General features: G+C 42.4%; 1 protein-coding gene and 1 long non-coding RNA gene across 2 annotated transcripts in view; one reads left to right on the top strand and one right to left on the bottom strand.

Moving 5' to 3' along the window:
• The window catches only part of ZSWIM5 (zinc finger SWIM-type containing 5), a 118,459-nt gene extending 104,271 nt beyond the window's left edge, over nucleotides 1-14,188 (bottom strand). Inside the window, exon 1 of the mRNA XM_081195557.1 lies at nucleotides 13,412-14,188. Coding sequence (XP_081051683.1) covers nucleotides 13,412-14,126 — 715 coding nt within the window. The 5' untranslated portion in view covers nucleotides 14,127-14,188. The remainder of the gene's footprint in view (nucleotides 1-13,411) is intronic.
• LOC308587795 lies at nucleotides 13,418-20,386 on the top strand. The gene is made up of 3 exons (XR_014008526.1): nucleotides 13,418-13,516; nucleotides 19,392-19,600; nucleotides 19,784-20,386. It is a non-coding gene; the product is annotated as an uncharacterized lncRNA (long non-coding RNA).
• Nucleotides 20,387-23,875: the final 3,489 nt, after the last annotated feature.

The following is a 23,875-nucleotide window of genomic DNA, read 5'->3' as shown; positions in this document are numbered from 1 at the left end:
AAAAATTGATTTGCCATACAAATGACTTCTATTATATTTAAAGGAGAGGAAGTAAGCTATTAAGGAGAAACATATCTTAACATACTTAATTGAAAAATAGTTAATCAAAGGATAAATGTCCTTTAATAAGTTGGCAATTGTACTGGAAAATGAAAAGATGCTGTATTTGTATACAGTCCTTTCACCTATCCTTTTTAACAATATTTTGTAATATGATATCAACTTCCATGTAAATAGTGTTATTTGCAAAATGTGCTAGCCAGAGTCCTTTGAATTTTAGATATGACATGTCTCCTATGTGTGGGTGAAATGATCACACACAATTTCAGGGGCTTGTATCCAACTAAATGACTGCACAAGCAGAATGACTTCCACTCACATAATGGAATTTCCCTCCCTTCCCTTCCTTCCTGTGCCCCCCACAGATCTGTTCATGGGTTTTCCCCAACCCTCTACAGCTGATTTGGAAGAGTACAGGGGGTATGTGGTGACAGGGGGGGTAGACATTCCATTGAGCAACAACTCAACCCAGGGACTATTTCGCATCTTCAGAACATTCAGCACAATACTGAATTTCCATGTGGAAAACCATTATCTCTACTAAATCCATCATGCTTTTGAATTCGCTCAGATGCCAGCCAGCAGAGACTTTAGGGCAGAAACAATACTGTCTGCACAAGAAAGATGTAGTGCTTGGCTTTTCCATTTGCCATCAAAAGAGCCTGTCACCATAATTACAAGTAAAATGTTCCACACTGTCTATTCAATCTTAGCTCCAGGTGAATGCTTATTTAATGTATGTCCCCTGACCTTTGTCCTATCTCAGTGCTTCTTTGACTTTTGTTTTTCAGTTGCAAAACAAAACCCAGTGTTAGTTAGACTACAATGCTTACTGCCCTGAGAGTAAATCCATTGAACTAAATAAGAACTACTTTTGAGTAGTCATGCATAGAAATGCCCTGTAAGAATAGTTCCTAGAGATATCCAGGGGTGGCCAATAGTGGTTCCACATGTTGCAGACCACAACTGCCACCAGCTTTGTAGTCCAAAACATCTGGAGGTCACCAGATTAGGGAAGGCTGATCTAGAGGAAGCATTTATTCTCCCCATGAGCAGCTTTTTTGTAGCATCACTATGCTGTTGCTATCTAGAATGCGGCTCCATTTTTATCCTGCCCCCTTTGTCTTGGAAACATGGAATTCCCAGATGATCCCCTTTCCAGGGACAAACTGACTTAACTTTTTAAGATGACATGCCAGATCTGCTTAGCTTTAGAGATGGAGTCACATATGGAACTCTTGGACAATTCTTGGTACTGAAGACCATGATGTTTCATTCAGTATGTGATATTATGTGATTCCTACGCAGCCATGGGAATTTTAACATCGAAAAAGGGTGTAAGGGTTGCCCTAGGACTGCAGAGCTAAAAACAAGCACACTCCAGCTTTCACCATCTTACAGTTCAGCTATGTTCAAAGAAGGCAGCACAGTCAGTCAGCTAACATACGGTAACTTACGAAATAATGACTTTTTATTCCTGCATTTCCTCAGGCTTTATAAACTGAGTAGCAACAGATTTCCCCATGCATGCATGTTTATGTTCTATTTTTCCCACTTCATGTTGCAGCTCATGCGCATGGGCACATATGTAGATATTCTTCCTGGCTTTTGTGGGGAATGAGAAGCATATGTACACCTCCCATACCCGCTCCAGCCTGCTTGCTCTGCTTAGTCAAGGAACATCAGCTTGGTGTTCACCTTCTTTCACCGAGCGAAGGAGGGAGAGCAGAGCAGAGGTGTGGGAGGTGCACCTAGAGCAGGCATAGGCAAACTCAGCCCTCCAGATGCTTTGGGACTACAATTCCCATCATACCTGACCACTGGTCCTGTTAGCTAGGGATCATGGGAGTTGTAGTCCCAAAACATTTGGAGGGCCGAGTTTGCCTATGCCTGACCTAGAGCCACAGTTCTCAGTAATGATAAAGTACACTGAATGTGCATACCCCAAGGGACAAAAGAACCACTGTAGACTGAAATGAGCCAATCCGACAGTTTGCATACCTGATTCTGAACTCCAATGAGAACTACTGTAGAATTTTGAGAACTTGCAAAAAATAAAAAGAAAGAAGCATGTCATAGATTCGAACCACCGACCTTCCGATTGGCAAACCCAAGAGGCTCAGTGGTTTAGACCAGAGCACCACCCACGTCCTTTTATGTCATAGAAAAGGTGCTATGAAAGAGGGTCAGGTAACTCTACTTCCCAGATCCTTTTTCCAGACATTGCCAATGTGCTTTCAAATAAATTACCAGGAGCTAGAAACCTTATTTATTTTTAAACAATGAAAGCTGACATTCTCAGTCATCTGAATCTTAGAACATACCAAACAAGCACTGCATGCATGGAATCGCAAAAAATGAATCACGTGGATTTCAGAAAACTAAGAATCCTGCTATTAGTATGATAAGATAGGAATAGAAAACCAGATTTTCCCACCTCTATAGATGTCTGGGAGAAAAGGACATGTAATGTAAAGAATATGTATTCCTTAAAGAGCCTTAAAAATAATGACATATACCTGGCCTTGGTTCTACAAGGAAAAGGGTACGCTCTGCTTCCTTGCCACTGTAGTATCAGGCCCTCTGTATAGGAATAATTCAAAATGGCTATAGTTGGCAGCAAAATAGCAGATGTGTGTGTTTAAAGAGAACAAACCAACCATTTTTGACACTTTGAGAGAGGAGAAGTCCATACTCAGAAAGGAAAGGTTGCTTTAAAAGAAACCTAACCCCTTACAATATTGAATGGTACCCTTCCATCACAAAAAAATAATTTATTAAAAGAACCAGTGTAATGTTAATGTGTTTTATGTGTGTGTGTGTGTTTGTGTGTTTGTGCGGCAGGGGTGCTGATAGGGATAACATTTGAATTGTCTGTTCTGTCATGTATCTGACAAAGATTAATTTAAGTAGGTATTGTCTCCTAAACCAAAGTCCATTGAACATTTTCTCAGCGTATCAGCCATGCAAAAGAAGAACCTTGAACAGCTTTGCTGACTACTACAACATTACCTTTTTAAAATGGGTTAACCTATTTTTTCCTGCAAGATGAAAGGTCATAGAGAAATTTATTTTATAGAACCCTTGATAGCATAAAGTAATGCAAAACAAATACAGTTAAAAGAAAATAAGAAAATGCTTTGAAAAGAAAAAGGTCACAGTTTCATAGATCTTTACAGTGCAAATTTCACTTAATACACAGAGACAGCCTTGAATAAGCGATTTTAGCATGTCCTCTTGGGAGACCTAGTGACGTGTACTAACAACACTAGATTATAAAAGAAACCCATGGATTGCACTTTCCTGTACATGTGAAGTTTAATGGGCAGAAAACATCATGTTTTTATGCAACATACTCCAGGGTATGTTATGCCTGGTCAGACAATGTGAAGTGGAAAGAAAGAATTCCTTTCCATGAAGGGAAGAAAAAGGAACCACAGCTTGTTTGCAATACATTTCTCACTACATCTCTTATTTTTTTCAGAGATGGGGGCAAGGGAGAAACTAATTTGCTGCAGATATATTTATTATTGTGAGAAAGTCTTATTTTTGCGTAGCTTAAAGGAGCCTCGGCTTGGTCTGTAAAAATGATTGGGAGGGAGCAATCCCTCCTATAGTTCCTTTTAAAGCACCTTCAAAACATAGAAATGCACAACCAGAAAGAGGTACTCACACTACCAGTTCCTTCCTGCAGTGGCACAACATTCATTGCCTAGCCATTTGACCAAAGCAAAACAGGCAAAGCACAGGAGGAAACAACATCCCTCCTAAATGAGCCAATAGTCTGCAGAGTTCCACCCAACCTCTCCTATTCAAGCACATTGGGGCATTTTATTCCCTTTAGTAGCCAGAAACTTGATCTGCGGATGTCATCAGCTGTGTGTGGATTAACATAGCTGCTCAGACGCCACTGAGGTGGGGGACAGGACCTAAGTATAATTGGATGCAATATATTTACCTTTGATTTCTCGTTTGCAATCAAAGCAGCAGGGGAAATGCTAGCAAATACCATATTCTGACATATTAAAATAGTATGCTCCCCACAATGATGAGCACACACACACAAAAGTAAATGATTGTTGCAGCTTTCTCTCAGACAGGCTTCAGCATCAATTGCTACTGAAATGTAGTTGAATAAATTTGTACCCTTAAAACAAAACTAGTAGATGCAAGACAAAACCTATTGATGGTTTCACAACCTCTGGATATATTTGTGTAGCTCTTGTGCTTAGCACCATAAATGGTTTTATTTTAAAAGCCTGTTTTGCATGATGCAACTCCTCTTAATTCAGTGTTCATCACTGTCAAGGGATCTGATGCATTTCCAAATGCATTTATGGCATCTGGCTTCAGAAAGGAAATTATGAATGCTTATCCCTATTAAATAAATTAGGTGTGTCGATGCTCATTTCATATGCACATAATAAAGCACACTAACCTTTCCCCATTGTAAAGGTGTAGAAGGAGGAAGCTTTTATTTTGGGACTGATCAAAGACCAGCCGTGTAATGCTGAACCACACTCATTCTCTCTTGCTCTCTCGAAATTCAGCTGCCACCTGTGAAGGCCCACAGCTATTACTGGAGCTTCCATGACATATGTTTCATAGTACAGTGGTCCCTCGGTTTAATAACAGCCCTGTTTAAGAACTAACTACGCAAAACCAGAAGCAGTGTCCCGGTTTGCGAACTTTACCTCGGTCTAAGAACGGAATCCGAACGGTGGAAGGTCACTGGCGGCGGGAGGCCTCATTAGGAAAAGTGCACCTTGTTTTAAGAATGGTTTCGGTTTAAGAACGGACTTCCGGAATGGATTAAGTTCATAAACCAAGGTACCCCTGTATGCTAACTCCTTCTGGGAAAGGTATAAGAAGAGCCACAGTGGATCAGTCCAAAGGCACATCTATTTTTTTTATATTATATTTTTATTAGTTTTCAAATACAAAAACAAATTTATACATTCCATACATCTTAATTACATCTTACTTCTCCTGTCATTCTGTCTAGTTCTGCATAATCCATCATTTTAGTTCTCCATTCTTCTATCGTAGGTAATTCCTCCTGTTTCCATTTCTGGGCCATCAATATTCTGCTGCTGTCACTGCATATAAAAATAACTTCTTTTCTTTCTTATTTATCTCATTACCTGTAATGCCTAGTAAAAATGCTTCTGGTTTCTTAACAAATGTATATTTCAACATTTTCTTCAATTCATTATAAATCATTTCCCAAAAGCATTTTACCTTCTTACATTCCCACCACATATGAAAAAGGTACCTTCTTTTTCTTTACATTTCCAACATTTGTTACTTATCTTATACATTTTTGCTAACGTCACAGGTGTTACATACCATCGGTACATCATTTTCATAACATTTTCTTTTCTAACTGTGCATGCAGTAAATCTTAAACCATCTTTCCAAAGTCTTTCCCAATCCTCCATTTGAATATTATGCCCTATATCTTTGGCCCAGTCGATCATAACTGATTTTACCTCCTCATCCTTCGTACACCATTCTGGTAATATCTTATACATTTTTGCTAAATTCTTATAATCATTATTCAATATTTCTGCCTGAAATTTTGATTCTTTGTCAGCAAAACCCCTCTGATTTAAATCTTTTCTAAACATCTCATTAATTTGAAAATAATGCAGCCAGTCATTCACATAGTCCTTAACTTCTTCAAATGATCTCATTTTCCATTTTCCTACACTTTTACACATTAACTTGTCATATGTCACCCAACCCCCTGTCATATTGACTTTCTTAGTCCAAAGGCACATCTAGTCCAGCATTCGCTTCTCACAGTGGCCACCCCTTGGGAAACCAGCAAGCAGAATCTGAGCACCCCATTTGTGATACCCAGTGACTGGCATCCAGAGAACATTGCTGCTACGGCTACAGTTCTTAATAGCCTTGTTCTCCATGAATCTGTCTAATCCTCTTTGAAAAAGCTATCCAAGTTGGTGGCCACCACAACCTCTTGTGATAGCAAATTCCACAGCTTAACTCTGCACTTTGTGAGGGTGTTCTTTCTTTTGTCTGTCCTGAATCTTCCAATATTCACTTTCATGGGATGGCCCTGGATTCTAGTATTAAGAGAAAGAGAGAGAAACTTCTCTCAACCAACTTTCCTCCACGCTATGCATAATTTTTGGCCACGGCCCCTTAGAAAACTGTCGGCTTAGCTGAGAGCAAAACCTCACACCAGGCCTCAAGGCAGGTGTTGCAGTTTGTGGCTTGCAGGAAAAAAGGGCAAATTGCAGGAGTACTGGGCATTCAGGGAGGCTGAGCATAGTTATGGAAAGAGAGCCTAGAATGCAGGGGAGTAAAGGGGCAAGGAGACAGTCAAAGGCAGGCACAGAAGACAGTAAAGGTGAGAAGTGGGACTTAAAGAGACAAGTGGGTAGGCAGTGCCTGGAAGAATAGGAGAATGGACTTAAAGGGAACACTCAAGGGAGAAGAAAGGCTGAATAATACTTGGCATAGTGAAAAGAGCAGATCCTATTGGTAGGGACTGGCAAAACTTTAGAGCCAGGGACCAGGGAGGGCAAAAAGAAGGTTGCTGTGTGAAGCAGATCTGAAATAGACCACTCTCTATAGGCAGAACAGAGAGATCATCTATTCTAAATGCAGTCGACATTTAAGATTTTAGCAGCACATTTCTAGAACTAGGAAGAACGCTGAAAGGGTTCTAATGGGTACATTTCAATCACAGGTTATTGAAAGGTTGCTTGTGTTAATAATAAAGCTTTGGAATTTTGGGGGGGAAATGATCATATAATGACAGTGACATGGTTTGCTCCGGTGGCAGCGCAAAAGAATCACACTCTGCTCTGTTAGCCATACTTTTTAACCTACAAGTCTTTATCAAAGTGTTGCTACATGATCACGTACTGTTGTTTGGGGAGGGGGTGTTATGGAAAAGGGAAATGGAATCTACCAGTTGGTAGCTAGCAAGAGATTTATTATCTGCTGGAAGAGTGGCACCCTTTACCCCTAATAGCTCCCTCCCCACAAAGTTAATCAAAATGCCCCCTCTCAATTCTACTCCCTACAACTAGCAAAATTAAAATAGGCTTACTTTACATGCATGTAACATGACATTTGGTCCTCTGCCTCACATCGTTACTGGAGAAACCTTGCAGTACAGCTGAAGCAGAACCAATTAAGAGATGTAAAACAAAACTTCTATATAACATGTGCCCTGACAATCTCTTGAAACACATCCGACTAGCTAATACGTGACGATAGCATGTCTGGCATCAGGCTATCTGAAGTGCTGATTCCAACAGGACTAGAATTTTGAGTCAGAGCACTTTTTCTAGTGGTCATCTTGAAAGGCCTCCCAAATGCTGAATTCAGGACCAACTTAAATGTCACAGCCAATGTGGGCAGCATCTGTGTGACAGCTTCTCCACGTAACAGCCTTAACACTCTCTACAGCTGAACTGCACATTGCTGAAAGCCGCTGGTGTGAGGATCAACAAAGCAAGTGCCACTAAATGTTAAAGCCACTGTATGCAGAAGTCATCATGTGGGTGTTGTTCACTCGGCCATGCAACATGGAACTCATCCAACCTTTCTATGCCACTTCACAGGAAATTCTAAGCCCGTATTGGCTCTTAACCTGGTTTCCTAAAAAACATGTGTAAACTTTTCCATGTCAGGCAAAACCCCAGTCCTGAAAATTCTGGTGGCAACCATAGCCAACAATCCAAGCTTACTCCATGGCTTCTTTATCACAAAGGCCAGCAAATAAGCACTTTCAAAGCTTACTTCCTATGAAAAGAGAAATAAATTACAGTATTGCTTCTGAGCTCACTACTCTGAGGAAGGCTAGACGTCTGACCAAAAAAATGGTAAGCTGGAGATCCAGAGAAGGCTAACCATGCAAACTATTTACATCTGTACAGACCCTAAAACAATCCTGTTTCCATTTATTGTTTGCCTTGATCTCTCTGCCAGTAATCAACACCTCTGCTGCCCTGTGATGTGGCCCTCAATGTTCTTTTTATATTATCCACAAATATGCTTTGAGAAGTATCTGTGCCTCCTGGGATAAACCTATGCTGTAACATTTGCGCTGTAACATCAATTTAAATTATGGGAGCAAGTTGTTAAAAAGTAGAATAGAATTTTTGTTAACACAAAGTATAGCTACATTTTATAGGTTTTGCATCAATTGTTCTATTTACTAACTGGTTAAAATAAATCCTTTTTCTTTTGTGGCAATGCTGGTTTGGGTACAACTGCCCAACTATTAAAATATAAATAATTACTGAATCAAAGTATGGTACATGCTATTCCATATACATAAAACAATGGCGAAACATGCATTTTATTTATGCACTATTGCTAATTTCTTAACAACACTGTTCTCAGAGATTGGCAACAAACCTGGGTCAAGTTTATGTCTAAAAGTGAAAGTTGCAACAATGTTTCCTTACACTACTAAATTTAGATCTTGGGAAGAAATTGAGAACATAATTAGGCACACGTTACTCTCACTGAAACTGTTCTGACGTTAGCATGCTTAACTGGGCACTTTAGATGAACAAAGTAAAATAGTGCAGAATGCAAGCTACAGTCCTAAACATTTATAAATAGAATAGTCATCAAAGACTTTGTAGATTAAAATTTTAGGAGCCATTCACAATACTGTTTCAGGAGCAATAGCAGTACCTCCTAGTGATGTCATTGGGACAACACAGCAACAAAAATCATCCCAAACCCAAAGTTAAACACTTTGCTCTTTTTAACTGATACTTCAAATCAATTTCTATCAATTTAACAAGGCATCAGGGGTGGAAACGCTTGTTTGTTTTTCCTCTGAACAATTTTCAAAGTCTTGAGTTTTGACATAAAAGAGCTATATTAATTGAATTATTTTGTATTGCCTTCCTCTCTTGTGTTTCCCCCAAAGAGCTCAAGGTTCTCCCCTGCCCATTTCATCCTCACTGCAACCCTGTAAGGTACATCAGGCTGAGAGACAATGACTGGCCCAAGGTCTCCCAGTGAGCTTCATGGCTGAGCAATGATCTGAACCCTAGTCTTCCAGGTCCTAGTCCAACACTCAGACCTCTTCTCCACACCTGTAGATATGTTGATTCCCAATTGGTGAATAGTGTTTAGCCCAGATGTGAACAAAACTGCCTGAAGCACAACATCAGAAGAATTGTGAAAGTCTAAGGAAGAAAGTGAAAGCAAATTTACAGCAAAATCCTAAGCATGTTTATTCAAAGCCACACTGTGTTCAATGGGACTTATAGGTAAGCATGCACAAGATTGCCCTGTTGATTATATATTTTTAAAAACTTTTCTGATGGCTCCACAGTAAGTTTTTAAAAAGTGAATTCCCCTCATGTATCTAGAAGCGCACATACACTTCTCTGTAAGCATTCCAGTTTTGCAGGATATAAAACACAGTGAATTTCAGGTTTCTGGGTGTATTTTCTATATTAAAAAGCTTGATAGTTATGGCTGACAGTGTGTAAACGTATCTTTCCTTGGTCTGAGAATGTACTGTAGTTATAAAGAACCACAAATACACACACCCCATCTAAAAATGAGACATCTGCTTGTGAGTATGCAAGCATCAACTCAAGGACAAACAATATTAAATTAAAAGTGCAAACTAGAAGTGGAACTTTTTGTGTTGGACAACATGTTGGATACAAGTTTATGATCAATATCCATAAACAATATTTTCTCCAAAGAAAATACCTTCCACGTACATTTTTATAGCTATTTATTTATATTTATATAATATTTTTATTTATTTATAGTTACTGAAAATGTATTGCACTTGAATTAACTTGTTAAAAATCGACTCCCTCATTTAGGGATCCCAACAAACAGTGTGCTTCATGTTAAGGCTCAATATTCCCCATTCCTTTAAGCTTTCCTTTATCCATCTACTAATTTCTAAACAACCCTACTATAACTGCCACACAAAGCTAAGGATGTCTTATATAAACAAAAGACAAAGATGCTTGTGTCCAGCAGCCTTCTAACACTGAAAAATCAATTTAATGACTCTAGTGAGATGAAGCTTAAGCTGTGTTTAAGTTTTACTAAGCATGAAGGAATTATTAATTGACCATACACCGTAAACATTGCTCAGATCTCTAGAATACCAGGCACCAAAAGGTTAAATATATATGAAAAATATTTTATCTAGACCACCACTATTGTTCTGATCACTTATAAAACAAATATTTGCTTGTCTTTATTTGAAATATCCATTGGATGTCCTGAAACAATATTAACTGCATCCATACAATTTTAACAAGTATGCACAGACATCAAAGAATGCAATGAATGGATGGGATCATATTATGAACATACAAAAAAGTAGAGCTACAGATGGTCTTAACATTTTTTTTATTTATTTCGTGGCCAGTATATATTTTCCCTTAAAACATAAAGGCTCTCATACATCACAGCATCAAAGTTCCAATTTCAATGCAAATGCTTCCAAGACCAACAAACCTCTTTGTTGGTAAGGCTTACCCTATCTTACACATTAGTAGATGTGGTTACCAGTACAGATATGGAAACTATTATGCTCACCATCTGCATGAGATAAACATTCATCACTTCAGAGCATTTTGTTTTATTTAAATTCTCTTTCAGCTCCTCTCTAAGAAAGGGCTTACAGTATTATGCAAATGTGCACCAACTCCTTTCCCTATTAAATCAGCCGTCTTTCATCTCATTCTCCAGCCCTGTTATAAATTTATCTATGGCTTGTAAACTTTAAAAAGAGAGGGGGAGAACATCAATGGAAGCTGACAACTTCTTATTGTCGGTAACTGCAGCAAAGGTTGCCATTCCTATATTATGGAATATTTCCATATGTTCAATAAGAAAAAACTCCCTTTCCCACCCTCCTGATACTAGTGGTGTATTAGAAAAACATTATATTTACATTGGATAGGTATTCTGTTTGCAGCTAAATTTTGCATTTATGCAGCATCGTACCTGACAAAATCAGGTGCCCTGTTGCGAACTACAAGCTGCAAGAGGCTACTTTATCTAGTCATGGAACCATGATACGGCAAAGACATATCAATGGAAGAGGGCCTAGATAAACTGGTCTGTTCTCAGTCTAAAAATTGTTGCATTCCATCTGCAGCTTTGTGTGTACTTTCCTTCACCATTTCCCTGTGTCGTTCACAAAATCCTCGACTTTCCTACCCGCCCCAAGTATTTTAAGAAAAGTCATCTTTGAAGGAAACACTCCAGCTGCTGCAGTAAATACTGATAATACAGTACAAAATAAGTTACAAAGGCTTCTATATTTCTAATTCAATAAATACTAAGAATTATTTATTCAGAATTTTGCACTCGGTTGCTCACATTATTATCATAAATTCTTTAAAAAACAACAGTGTTTCTTAATTTGCCGTACCAAATCAGTCCAAAAACCTCTAGTCCTCACATTCACATGTCAATGAGTCATCCATTATAAAATCTACAGTTGATTTCATACCTATTTTGATATGAAGTTTAATAAACCATTTGTGTTCTTGTTGAAGTACATATCAGATGTAAATGTTCTGTAATCCAAGGATTGCAAACTCCACAGTCAAATCATATTCAGAGATTCTTCATAGACTTACTTCTCTTCTCACAACATTGTTTCATGTTGCCATTTCAGCTCTTTACTCCTACAACCACCTATTATTTTAGTCATAGTGGATAACTGAGCCCTTTGTGTGAAAAAATATATATAATTTAATTATGTATTGTTAAAAGGTGTAAGCATTCCAGAGGAGGCTTTTTTAAGGGAATGTGTAGATATATAAAAATCTGTACAACCACTTAAATTGTGCTGAGCACTGCATCTTTCAGCTTGATTATGCCTGTATTTTTGTGATGACTATTTTTTTTGCAAATAAATTTGACTAACTCCTATTTTTCTACAAGAGGAGGGTGGAATAGCCACACATACTGTCTATAAGAGTAAAACATTTCTTAAAACATCTGGGGGGACCTAACAAGACGTTTATACATGGCAATGGGCATCGGCATAAAATGAATTTACATTTCAAATGTGCAAAACAAAATTATAACAGAATATCAGTTTAATGGGAACACTCGTTTCATTCACCTCCACTAACAATGTGAAACAGATTATTTCTAGCGTTTCACAAAAGCAGATTTCAGGAGGGAAATAGGATGGGAGGAAAACAACCTTTGTCACTCACTCAGACTTACGAATCCCCTGACAAGGCTCATAATAATAACCCTTGTGTTGAATGTCAATAAAGTCAAGGACTTCATTTCCATTTTCAGTTTCCAATGGAATCTATATCACGCATATACTCACACAAGAAATGGAATGCCATGATGACAAAATTCCAAACATTCAGGCACTAGCAAAAGTTATACATTATACATTACTTTGGTTCCCCCACTCCTCCTAAAATAACCCTATTTGTTATGTTCAATGAGATTCTCAAGTATTTGCATAGAAGGCTATTTATTATTTCATTTTAAAAGCAAATAAGAGTTTTCTAAAGGCAAGGAGCAATAATGCGTTGCAAGGTGTCCTAACCCAGCTTTCCCTACAGACATCATCTTCTGATGTTTGGGCGTGGGGTTTGGTCCTTCTCTAACCCACGGGTGGGAGAGAAGGGTTTTGGAAACAGGCAACGTTAGGGGGAGGCGTTTTGACAAAAAAGTTCGAATCCTTTCCCAAAGCAAGTTCAGGTCTCTATGATGCTGGCAGCTGCCTACGTCCTTTGGAACACTTCCCCCCAACATCTCCTTCACAGCAACATCCCTACTTTAGGAAAAGGAAGAGAGATCAAAGCCGGCTCCTTCTCAAGCCCGCCACAAAGCAGAGGGGACACCCTCTCATTCTCCCTTCCAACCTCCGCCCTCCGGGGTGGTGGTGGTGGTGGTGGGGATACTGTCAAGCAGCAAACAGACCAGACAAAAGGCTGCGATTGTTGGAGGAGGGAAATCTTCAGGGTCTTAAAGCACAGAAGCAGCAGCAGAGATAAGGGACCAAGCGAGAGAATAGGGGGAAAGGCAGGTTGGGGGTGGAGAGAGAGAGAGAGGGAAGGAGATCGAGGAAAAGGATACAGTATGGGGGGGAGGGGAAAGAGGAATGGCATTTGACAGGAGGGAGGGGAATGAAAGGGCAGCCCGTGAGAAGGCAAAGAGGCAGCGGGGAAGGAAGCGGAGGCGAAGCCTGGGAAGGAGAGCGAGAGAAATGCGAGGCGGCCAAGGAAGAGGGGGAACCAAGGATCCTCGAGCGGAGCAGCGGCCGGACGCGCCGGCGGAGGGCAGAAGGGGCGGTCTCTCGCCGCCGCCGCCGCCGAAGTGCCTCACTCACCCACTTGCAGCACGTTGTCCACGGCGCCCGTCTCCAGCAGGCGGATGCCTCTGCGGAAGGGGAGCCCCTCGGTGACGGCGGCGCTGGCCGGGACGCCCGAGGCCGGTAGGGGGGGCGCGCCGGGGGGAAGGGCTGCGCCGGTGGCGGCTGCCGGGGCCGCTGGACTGTCCTCGGCGCCGCCGACGCCCGTCCCGCTGCCCGCGGCTCCCGTGGCGCCCGCCGACGCGCCGTTGCCGGGTCCGGCGGCGCCGCCTCCTCCGGGGCGCCCGGGCTGGAAGCTGGAGTACATGCAGATCTGGCGCTCGCTGCGGGGGAAGCTCCAGTAGACTATGCGGCGCTGCACGGGCTCGGGGATGCGCTGGAAGCGGCCCTCCACTCGCTCGAAGGCCCAGCTGCCCGCCACTCGCTTGGCCGCCGCGTCCAGCAGAGACTCGGGCTGCTGGAGCGGCAGCAGCGGCCCGGCCGGCCCGCAGACAGGCCCCGGGCCGGGCCCACCCGAGGAGGGGCAGCACCCCCGCGGCCCCACCGCCACGGCGTTGGCCGCGCCGTCGCCCGCCCCGGCCGCGCCGCCGGGACCCCCCGGGCAGACCCCCGCGCGGGGAGCCGCCGCCACCGCCGCGCCCACCCCCCGGGAGCACAGGCGCTTGGGGCCCGGCGAGCCCGCGGCGGGCAGCGGCGGCCGGAGCAGTTCCTCTCCCTCGCCTCCCTCCGCCATGGCTGCGTCCGACCCACTGAGCCCCAGCCCGTGCCTGCCTGCCTGCCTGCGAGCGCGACGGGGGGGGGGGCGGTGGAGGGAGGAGACTGCGGCGGAGAAGGGGGGTGACGGAGAGAGGGGGCGGACGGGGACCACGGCGTGGGCGGCCGCCCCAGAGACCGGAGAGGGGGGTAGGTGTCACGTGGCCCCTCCCTGTGGAAGGAATCTCATTCGGAACATTTGACACTCCCCCCCCCAACAACTGCTCTTTCTCATGACTTCAACCTGCGTAGGTGAGAGATGGGGACTCCCTTTAGACATTCCCCGAACGTCTCCCCCCTCCCCGGCCACCGTTTCACGTCCTTTTAATAAAAGCAAATCTCTTCAGAGTAGGAGGTTGACTTTGAGTAGCGTTCTAAGTGCTCTTTTCCTCTGGAAAGAAGCGCAGAGATACGTTTCGTGAAGGGCGAATAATGCTTTTGTTTGCCCGGGGTGGGGGCTTCGTCGACGGGGCTTGCCCACTTAGCAACCTTTCGCATGGGGTCTGGGGGTGGGTGGGATTCCTTTGCTCCAGGAGGCTCAGCTTCGGAATCTGCTCTCCGTTCTCCTTCCCAAGGGGCTGAGTCCTGCTGGAAATAGAAGTGATCAGACGGAGAAGCGCCTCTCAGGACGAGTAGAAGGTCTTTATCTGGCCGCTGAGTAATAAGCAAGGCGGCTTGTCCCTCCCCGCCTACCTAGGATTAGGCAGGGCTTCAAGGGCAGATGGCAGAGGGCGGCTGCTAGGCAAGGATCTCTCCTTTTAGAAAGGCAAACCCTCAAAAGCATTCATTGCTCCTCTTGACCTGCAGTCTGCAACGTCACCCACTGCCACTGGCATGCCTTGAGTGCCCCGTGGAATGCGCCTCGCAGCTTCTCACAAAGCCCTAGAAAAAAATATGAATGTACAGCCGAGCCAACACTTAATTCAGAAAAACCTAGAGACTGGCACCTGAGAGGATAGAAATCTGTACTCCTCCTATCTTACAAGGCAGCAACTGGGCCATTCAGTATAAGCTAATATAAAATGATCAGCTGTAACATCTGCTGTATGGTACCCCACAGACTAAACCCAGTTCCATAGATCTTCTATGATGCTACCTCTGGATCCATCAAGCTCCCATCGCAGACACCTGGCATTGCGCAAGAAAGGCCCCTGGCACCCCTGGATTCTGTAAGAAACTAGTTGTGCCTTTGGGGAAAAACACAACAACCTTCATTTGCACAAAGATGAACACAAGGGAAAGTGCATTGTTTTTATCTTACTATATAGAACAGTGTGTAGCCATGCTATCATCTGAGCACTATTTTGAGTATGCATGCATTAGTGCTTGCAGCTGGCTCTTATGCAAAGATAGACAGGCCTGAGACTACCACAACAAACTGGTTTAGACATTCCTAATTCTGTTTAGAATCTGGTTGCATAGCACAATTGATCTTCCAGGCACAACATGCCTAAGTTAAAGTATCCTTCTGTAAGCAAAGTAATGTGTACAAAGACATTCTAACATCCTATACCACTCACTCCATAGAATCCTAGGCAAGTCCTTGCATCACTCCTCCTCACTTCAAAATCTGTGTTGGGAGTGACTGGTTCAGTTAGTGGCTGAAAGGAACTCCTGCCACATGCTGTGCAATCTCAGTAGTTTTCTTTTCATCAAAGCACATACACACACATACAGATGTTATCCATAGCCTCAGACAATAAACAGGCAGGCAGAGAGACCAACATCACTTGAATATAGAGAAGGAGAGTTCTACTTTGTGGAACAGGTGAAAACCTGGATTTTGTAGCTCTGTAACATGGGTGCCAATGTTTCCAAAAGTAAACGGTTATCTGCCTAATTTTGATAACTAAAATTAACCTCAGAGGGCAATATAGAATTTAAATGCTATTTACTTTGACATTCAGTGTGAATTCAATGGAAATATTTATGAGATACAGAGAAGCCCCTGTATTCACAAATTATCAAGAGAGACACCGCATTGCATTGTAAATGTATGTGAGAGTAACTTCTATGCATCAGCAGGCAAAAAGGAGAAGCAACACTGCAGTGCCTGATATCTCACAAGTTCTAATATTGGATCAATGATGGTATACATAAGAGATCATGCCACAAAGCACCGTATCACAGTTGTTGGGTTACTAGATCTGCCTTTGCTGAGGCAGCTGTGAGCACAAACATTGGCAAAAACTTTAACAAGTCAATGTTTCAAGTTTAGAACTGTAGGCAACTAACTTTTACTCCAAATAAACCCATTGAAATTAGTGCACCTAAGTTAAGCATTGCCAATAATTGAAACAGATCTACTCAGAGTAAAACATAGTGGAATGCAACCCTTAATTTTGAGTTGCAATCCTAGATCAGCTGGCCATGTTTTTATCCTGTACCACAGTAGCTGACTTCCTTCTCCATATACAGTTTCAGCTAGACTTCTGCATGTATAAAAGTTGCATTCTCTGCTTTTTGCAGATGAGCTCTTTTAAAAAGAAAGGAAGCACTGTGACCCAAGTAGCAGCTGCTGAGGAGAGGTTTAACACCCCTAGAGCAACTGGTTTGCTTTATCCTTTATAGTTCATTAGTGTCTCCAGTTTTTCCGTGTTGGCTCCATGCAACACGGCATCAGATCAGGTTCTGTCTTTTAACTGGATCATTGGACATGCCTTTGCAACTAGAACACAACCACTTGTGTATCACAGGTGTTCCACTGGTGAATTTGTCACCCCAGCAGCATGTAGGGAAAGTCTATAGCTCAGAAGTAAAGCATCTGTTTTGTATAGTTTCCCAGTTTCAATACCCAACTTCTGCAGGTAGGGCTGAGAAAGTTGCTGCCACACAGTGAAGACAATACTAGGTTACATGGCCCAATGGTATCTGACTTGGTGGAAGACAACTTCCTATATCCCTCTGTATCTTGACTTCAGCCAGCATAATGAAACTTCCACCAAATCCTGCACTCCTTCAGCTAGTGGACTTGCAAGCTAAAACAGTCAAAAGTCAATATTAAAATTATTCTATGATTGTTCTTCCTCATTAAAACCCATAAAGAATCCTTGTCCTGCTCAGAAAGTTAACTCAATGTGTATGGAAATTTAACAAGTTCCAGGGTTTAGTTTTGTTACATCAGAGCAAGTGATATTGACCAGACCTTACAAAAGCTGTCTCACATTTGGCATGCCTTCTCAAGCTCAAGTGTTGAAAACTGAGCAGGTGAGGAAGGAGCAGGTGGGATTTTGCAAAAGGAGCGGAAACAGCTCCAACACAAATATAGGACATCTGTCACAGTTAGGAACACTGGTTAAATAATGAGAACTTAGCAGAAATAAAGCACTTGAGGTCCTGATACAAAATTTAGTTCCTTCTAATTATCCTGCTTTCACAGTACTGTCTTCTATGAGAGCCAGTTCAGATTTTTAAAATGTGTGTGTGTGTGTATCTGTTTTTTATGCTTTTAATTTATAAAAATATTTTTTATTAAAGATTTTCTTGGTTTACAAAAATACATGCATTGTCTGTGCTTACAGAATTCTTACGCAGTATCACAGTGTAGCAACACCCAGAACCAAACAGTGCAATCCTATGCATGTTTCTTCAGAAACAACTCGCATTTAATTCAATGGGGCTTACTCCCAACTGTGAACATGGGAGCTTACTAGGACAACTAGGGCAAAAAATTGAGTGTAGATTTGGGTTTAGGAAAAAGAGGAAGCTGACATAAGATCACTGAATAGAATATGAAGTAAGGCAGACCCTTAGGCAAACAAGCACTTTCTCCATATGGATAATGTGGCTGCTACATTTTATATTAATAGTTTAATTAGTATTACAGTTACTTATGCCCTCATTGTACACGAACAATTTTACAAAGGGATAAGCAGTCATGCTAGTGGTGCCATTTTGGGACAAATACTTCACATTCTTTAATTTGGGTTACTAAAATAAATTATGAAAATTAGGAATATTTACAGATACTGTACTGATTTAATTTCACACTTACGAATTGAACAGAGCAAATCCTGTGCCTTTCGTAGATTCTACCCCTCACATTTGTAGGCATTTCCCTCATGACCATAGAAATATACGTTCACACTCTGAAAAGTTAACTTCTCTGGTCCACCCGCACAAAACATTTAATGAGAGTTTGCTAATTGCAACCATCCAAACATCTAAAGTCCTGGTTAGCCTCTGGTTATAAAGGTCAAACTTGAAAAGATGAGTGAAATCCATGATTTGATCTCATCAGGGCTGTGGCATAGCGAGGATTCAGCCCTATTGCACCTGGCTAGTTTCCTGGTCTGAAGTCTTTCTCTCACACACACATTCCACCTCCCCGCTTGCTCATTGCATCACTGAAGGAAACATGCAAGTGCTAAATTATGAGGTTTGAGAACAGCGCGTCCAAAATTACTTTATTCAGGTCACTCTTTCTATCCAAGAAACATCTATTGTCTGTTAGTTTGAAACAGGTATCATACGTATTTCGATCAAAGTTAAAAGCACAAGTTACTGCATTCTATTAGACATTCTTCCCGCCATATGGAAATTGTTTATCCACAACATGAAGCTGGGAGAACATTTAAATTATCCGACCTCCCAGTTGTTGGTCATTTGCAATTGTCTTTCGCCCTTGTGATTGCACTATTTAAATGTTTTCCCAGCTGTACGGGAGCTGCTCATAAACAGGTCCCATGTGGCAGGAAAGAATAAAGGGCGCTTACTACCTCTGTAGATGTTGACCTAACAAATCACTTTATATTTGGGCATCTAGAATGTCTAGAACCTTGCCCAAAGATTTACATAAGGAATTAAATAAACTTGAGCTCCTAGTTCCATGTAATAAAAGAGAAAGAGGATTCTTCCTATGTTGGAAACATGGAAAACATTCACAGGTGACACCCTGGTTCATATCCTTTTTTAAAAGAATATCTTGTTCATTTGGTAGTAAAATAACAGCAATCAATTCCAAACTTGGTCACAACTATACTAATTTTACAAATCAATCCTTTTAAGAGTGGCCAAGTGCCCAAGTGAACTCTTTTGCCTTGAATTTAATACCCCCCCCCACCCTCGGATCCACTCTGAACACTTCCGCATTTTCTGTTCTCCATGACTGGCTGATGTCAAGTTGGAAAGGACAAAAGGCTAACCAACCCATGGCCTCTCGGGTGTTCCAGGTGGAGGCTTTGTTTTCTTTCCTGCAGTGAAATGAAATAGGCTTGATTTTAATTAATGCTGTTTTATATTCCAGGTCCCTCTTGTGGTAGAAACGGGGAAAGCAATGTTAAAAGTCCGTTTCAAGAGGAACGTGGAAGATACTGTACCGTACATCTCAAGCCTTTCATTCAGTTCCTGAAAGCTGCAGTAGCTGTGGAGATAGATGTCTATTGCAAAGGGTCAAGCTATCTAGGCTGGTAGATTTCTCAGCCATTTGACGCTGAACACCATGAGATGCTGCAGGTAAAAAGTGAATTGGGTTCTGTCCCCCCACCCTGATTCCCTGCTCCTTTTTGCACATGTTATATTCAGTACTTAATTACTATTTTAAAAGAGACAAGACTTTCTTTTTGTTCAGAAAGCAGGCAGTTTAAGCAAGGATTGTAAAGTGTAATGAACATTCTCAGCTTTTCTCTTTCCCTGTAGGAAACAGGAGCTTCAGTATATATATGCATAGTGTCCTTGACTGAAGAGAAAAGCTGACTGACAAGGAGCAACCCAAGTTTACAGAAAACCTTTTCCAATTGCAAAATGTCTTATTAACCAAATCTCAGCAAGTGAGACTTGCTTGCATGGTGGAGACCAATGGCACCACACACACACACCCTTCTAGGGTTTGGTCTGAATCAAAATGGTGTCCGGCATCTAAATGTCAATGAAGACTGCTGTCCCCACTTCAGGAAACCTCATGCCAAGTTTGGCAGCGATATCTGGAGGCAGCCAAAACTATGCCAAAAAAGTCACGCCAAAGTCACGTTTTGGTTTGAATCAAGATGGCACCCGGCATCCAAACAGTGACAAAGTCTGCCACCCTTCGTGCTGAGTTTGGTGGTGATACCTTGAGAGGTAGCTGAACCTACACAAAAAAAATTGGGCAAAGTCATTCCCAAGTAACATTTGGGTTCTCCACCTTGATTCAAAATGGCAATCAGAATCCAAACTCCAACAACAACTGTCCCGCTCTCCACCCGCAGCCCAGGAACCCTCGTGCCAAGTATGGCAATGGTATCTCATGAGGCAGCTGAACCTATGAAGAACAGAGGGACAGATAGATGGACAAATCACTTTCCAAAATATGTAGTAGATGCAAAGGGCTGGCAAATAGTGCCTAAGGAGAGGACTTCTTGCAGTGAAATAAGTGGTGCTCCACACTACTGAATCTGAGATGGCAAAATAACCAAGTTTATTGAACTTCCCTTTAAAACCCAAAATGTAACCATGTTGCGTATAGGCAATATTTATACCTTAAACAAAATCCAAAAGGTTTGTACATAATAATCGCCTCCCGTATATTATCTAACCTTTGTGAGTGGCAGCCTGATGGGTAGATAGATATAAAGCTCCTAACTTTGTACAGTTTGACAGCAGCACCTAACTGGACAGGCAGGCCTTTGTGTGAGAAGCCAGGGTCACATTGTGAAGAGGCTATGAGGTCCACATTTTCGATTCAGATCTAATGGGAAACCATGGTTTACAGTGTAAGCTTTACACCAACCATAGTTGGCTGAGACGTCTCTATATTTGTATTAACTGAAAAGCTGGCAAATTATGCACAAACGCGCTGCTACTTGACCCCCAGGTTTCTGCTTTCTTTTTAGTTTTCAATCTTCCGTGAAGGTGTCTTTTCCCTGCCACATCGTGGCACAACTTCTTCGGCCTACAAAGAACTATAAGTAATTGTTCTGTCTTTTGAATCTTCAGCCAGAACAGCTTCAGTCAGAATTGTAAAGGACTAGACTTCCTTTCAAACCTGGTACCCACATGGAAAGCAAAGGACCAACCATCCAACGCAGAAGGAGGCTCATCCAACACATTACTTCATATTTCTGTTACAAATACATTTGCTCTGAATGCCAACAATTTTATGTCCTGACAAATATCAAGATACTGGCATGTGAAGCCTGGGTTACTGCAGAAAGAATTACTGCCTTTTCCTCTCCTCTGGCGGAAATGCTAATAAGGGGGTTGAGATCCAAAATGTTACTCATTGACCCAAGAGAGCAGGCTTCTGGCCCAGCTGGCCTTGGCTGAAAGCAATGCTGAGTTCAGCAAAAAAACAAAACCCAACCACACATCCCCTAATCATTCATGTTCACTCTAGTTAATTAGAAATACTAAAATAACATGGGAAACATTTTGCCAGACTGAAAGAGCATGAATAAATCAAGCAAAAACTATGAGTAAACAGGACACTTCAAATTAGCTTTCCAGAATAGTTCCTTCATCAATTCAAGCTAGTTTCAGTGTACAGCATGGTGGTAAATGATCAACATGGCCTTTTCCCTAGGCCCCCCTCCAAGGGCTCTTTACCTTGAAACCCCAAATTTTGCAATAAAGAAGAGAAAACTCTTTAAGAGCAGAAGCATCTAGGTGAGCAGGCATGAAGGATTCGGCAATTCAGGTAAGCTGAACTACACATATTACACAACTGTAGGAACCTTGCAAGGAAAGGACTGTATGGTGTTGTGCCTGTACTAAAAGGGAGGAAAACATACATCCTTGAATTTCTCTTTAGTTCAAAACTCCCATACATTGCAACTAAGTGTGGGGAAGCAGGGCTGGTTCAAGACATTTAGCTGTCTGAGGTGGAGCAGCAAATCGTGCTCACCAAGCTGATTGCCTCCCTGTCCCCTCCTCCACCATCCTGTGTGGCTGCTATCACTTACTGCACAATGCTTTTCTCTCAGGAATGATCCTTATTCAGAGTGAGGCATTGCGGGGCAAGTGGGCCCTGGAAAGGCACACTGTATGAATGTTGTCTGTGCTTCTGATTTGCCATGGCAAGCACTGCTTAAAGTGTAATAGTTTCCTGCTTAAAGAGCTTTTGCCAACGCGGCAAAGTGACAACAGGTGGACTTGCAGATCTCATCTCTGTAGCCTTCTCAACCCACAGTGCCATGCTTTGAGGAAGAAAGCTGCCTTATGTGTGAAGAGATGGAGGTGGAGCAAGGACCTGTGGCTGCTTTGCTGTGGTAGCAAAAACTGCTTAGTTTTTCCCCATAACAGTGGCAGGAACTTATGGGACCCTCCTGCTCATCAACAGCAGAGAGCATACGTAGCCAGTTCTCTCAGTGTCTCTCTTTGGGGGGGTCATAGAAGGGACCCCAAGGGTCAGCTAGTCCAACCTCCTGCAATGCAGGAATCTCAACCATAGCATCCATGACAGATGGCCTCTGCTTAAGCGAAGGAGAGTCCACCACCTTCCGAGGGAGTCCATTCCACTGTCAAAAAGTTCATCCTGATGTTTAATTGACATCTGCTTTCTCGGGACTGGCCCATGCTTGCAGGGGGATAATAGCAGCAGGATGCATGCTGGGAGTGGCATAGATAGTAGGCACCAATGGTACTGGCACCAATGGTGGCCACCCAGCAGTAGTGGCCACAGTGGTGGGCTGGATGGTGGGGGCATGTGCTCATTCTGCTGCCCTCCCTTCTGGGTTCACCACCAGAGTTTTGAGGCTCATCTTGCCTCACGCAGAGGCCAGCCCTGAGGGTGGGGGAAAGCATTTAATATGGGGGAATTCAGGCCTATGGTTTTACTGCTCTGTTCATTTCCACTTGCCCATTTTCTTGAGCTCAGCTGCTGCCACTAGGGAGATATTTCCAAAGCAATCTGACTTGGCAATTCTCCAGCTTAATGCTGGGTACCCCACAGCTGTTGTGGGATGGGGGAAGGGAAAAAGAAAGAAGGGGACATAATTTATGTTATCCATTCTTGGAACAGGACATTTAATACTACTCAGCTGATTATTATTGTCTTCTTAATGGCATTTTTGTGTTTTTTAAATAGTGCGGTTTTACAATTACATTTTATTCTTCTGATTCTGAGCCTGTTCAATGCTCCATTTTCTAGTTATAACCTGGAGTAATAATAATTACAAACATATAAAATATTTTATCTTAGTTTCCCCACGTTGCAGTACAGGTGGCCTTTGCTGACAAGCGTGGGGAGGTTATTTGTTAGCCTTACTGGGCTTGGCAAATTTCAGTGTAGAGCAGAGAAAAGGTGGACAGGAAAGCTCCTTTGACACCCAGCCAGCTAGTCTTCACCAAACTGGTGCCCTCCAAGTATTGAACTACAGCTCCCATCATCCCTAACCATTGGCTGTGCTAGCTGGGACTGATGGGAGTTGAAGTCCAAAAACATCAGCCAGGGCGTGGGGTCAAGATGGGGAAGGTTGCCCTAGGATGTTCAGATAATATGCACATAACCTAGTATAATTTCACTTTACAAAACATTTAACAAAGTTGGGTAGCAATAGTCCACAGTTTTGCCCCAGGCCCAAGTTTAAATTAAATACTGCCCAAGTGTAGCCACAACCTATCCACTTCTAGAGTAAAATCAGGATATGGCCCCATGCTGTACATCAGAAACCGATTCAAATAAGAGCACTAATTGTTTGGATGGCAGCTACCTTCCATCACTGGGATGTGGAAGCTGGTGTGCTCCCTACAGAATCTCTCTTGCTCATCAAATGCTTGACTGTGCAAGCTGCATACAGAGGTAGTACTGTGCAC

This window comes from Podarcis bocagei (assembly GCF_964188305.1).
Source record: "Podarcis bocagei genome assembly, chromosome: 5".
In the NCBI taxonomy this organism is placed as follows: domain Eukaryota; kingdom Metazoa; phylum Chordata; class Lepidosauria; order Squamata; family Lacertidae; genus Podarcis; species Podarcis bocagei.
Note: the sequence above shows the minus strand (reverse complement) of the source record. Positions and strands in the feature narration are given on the sequence as shown.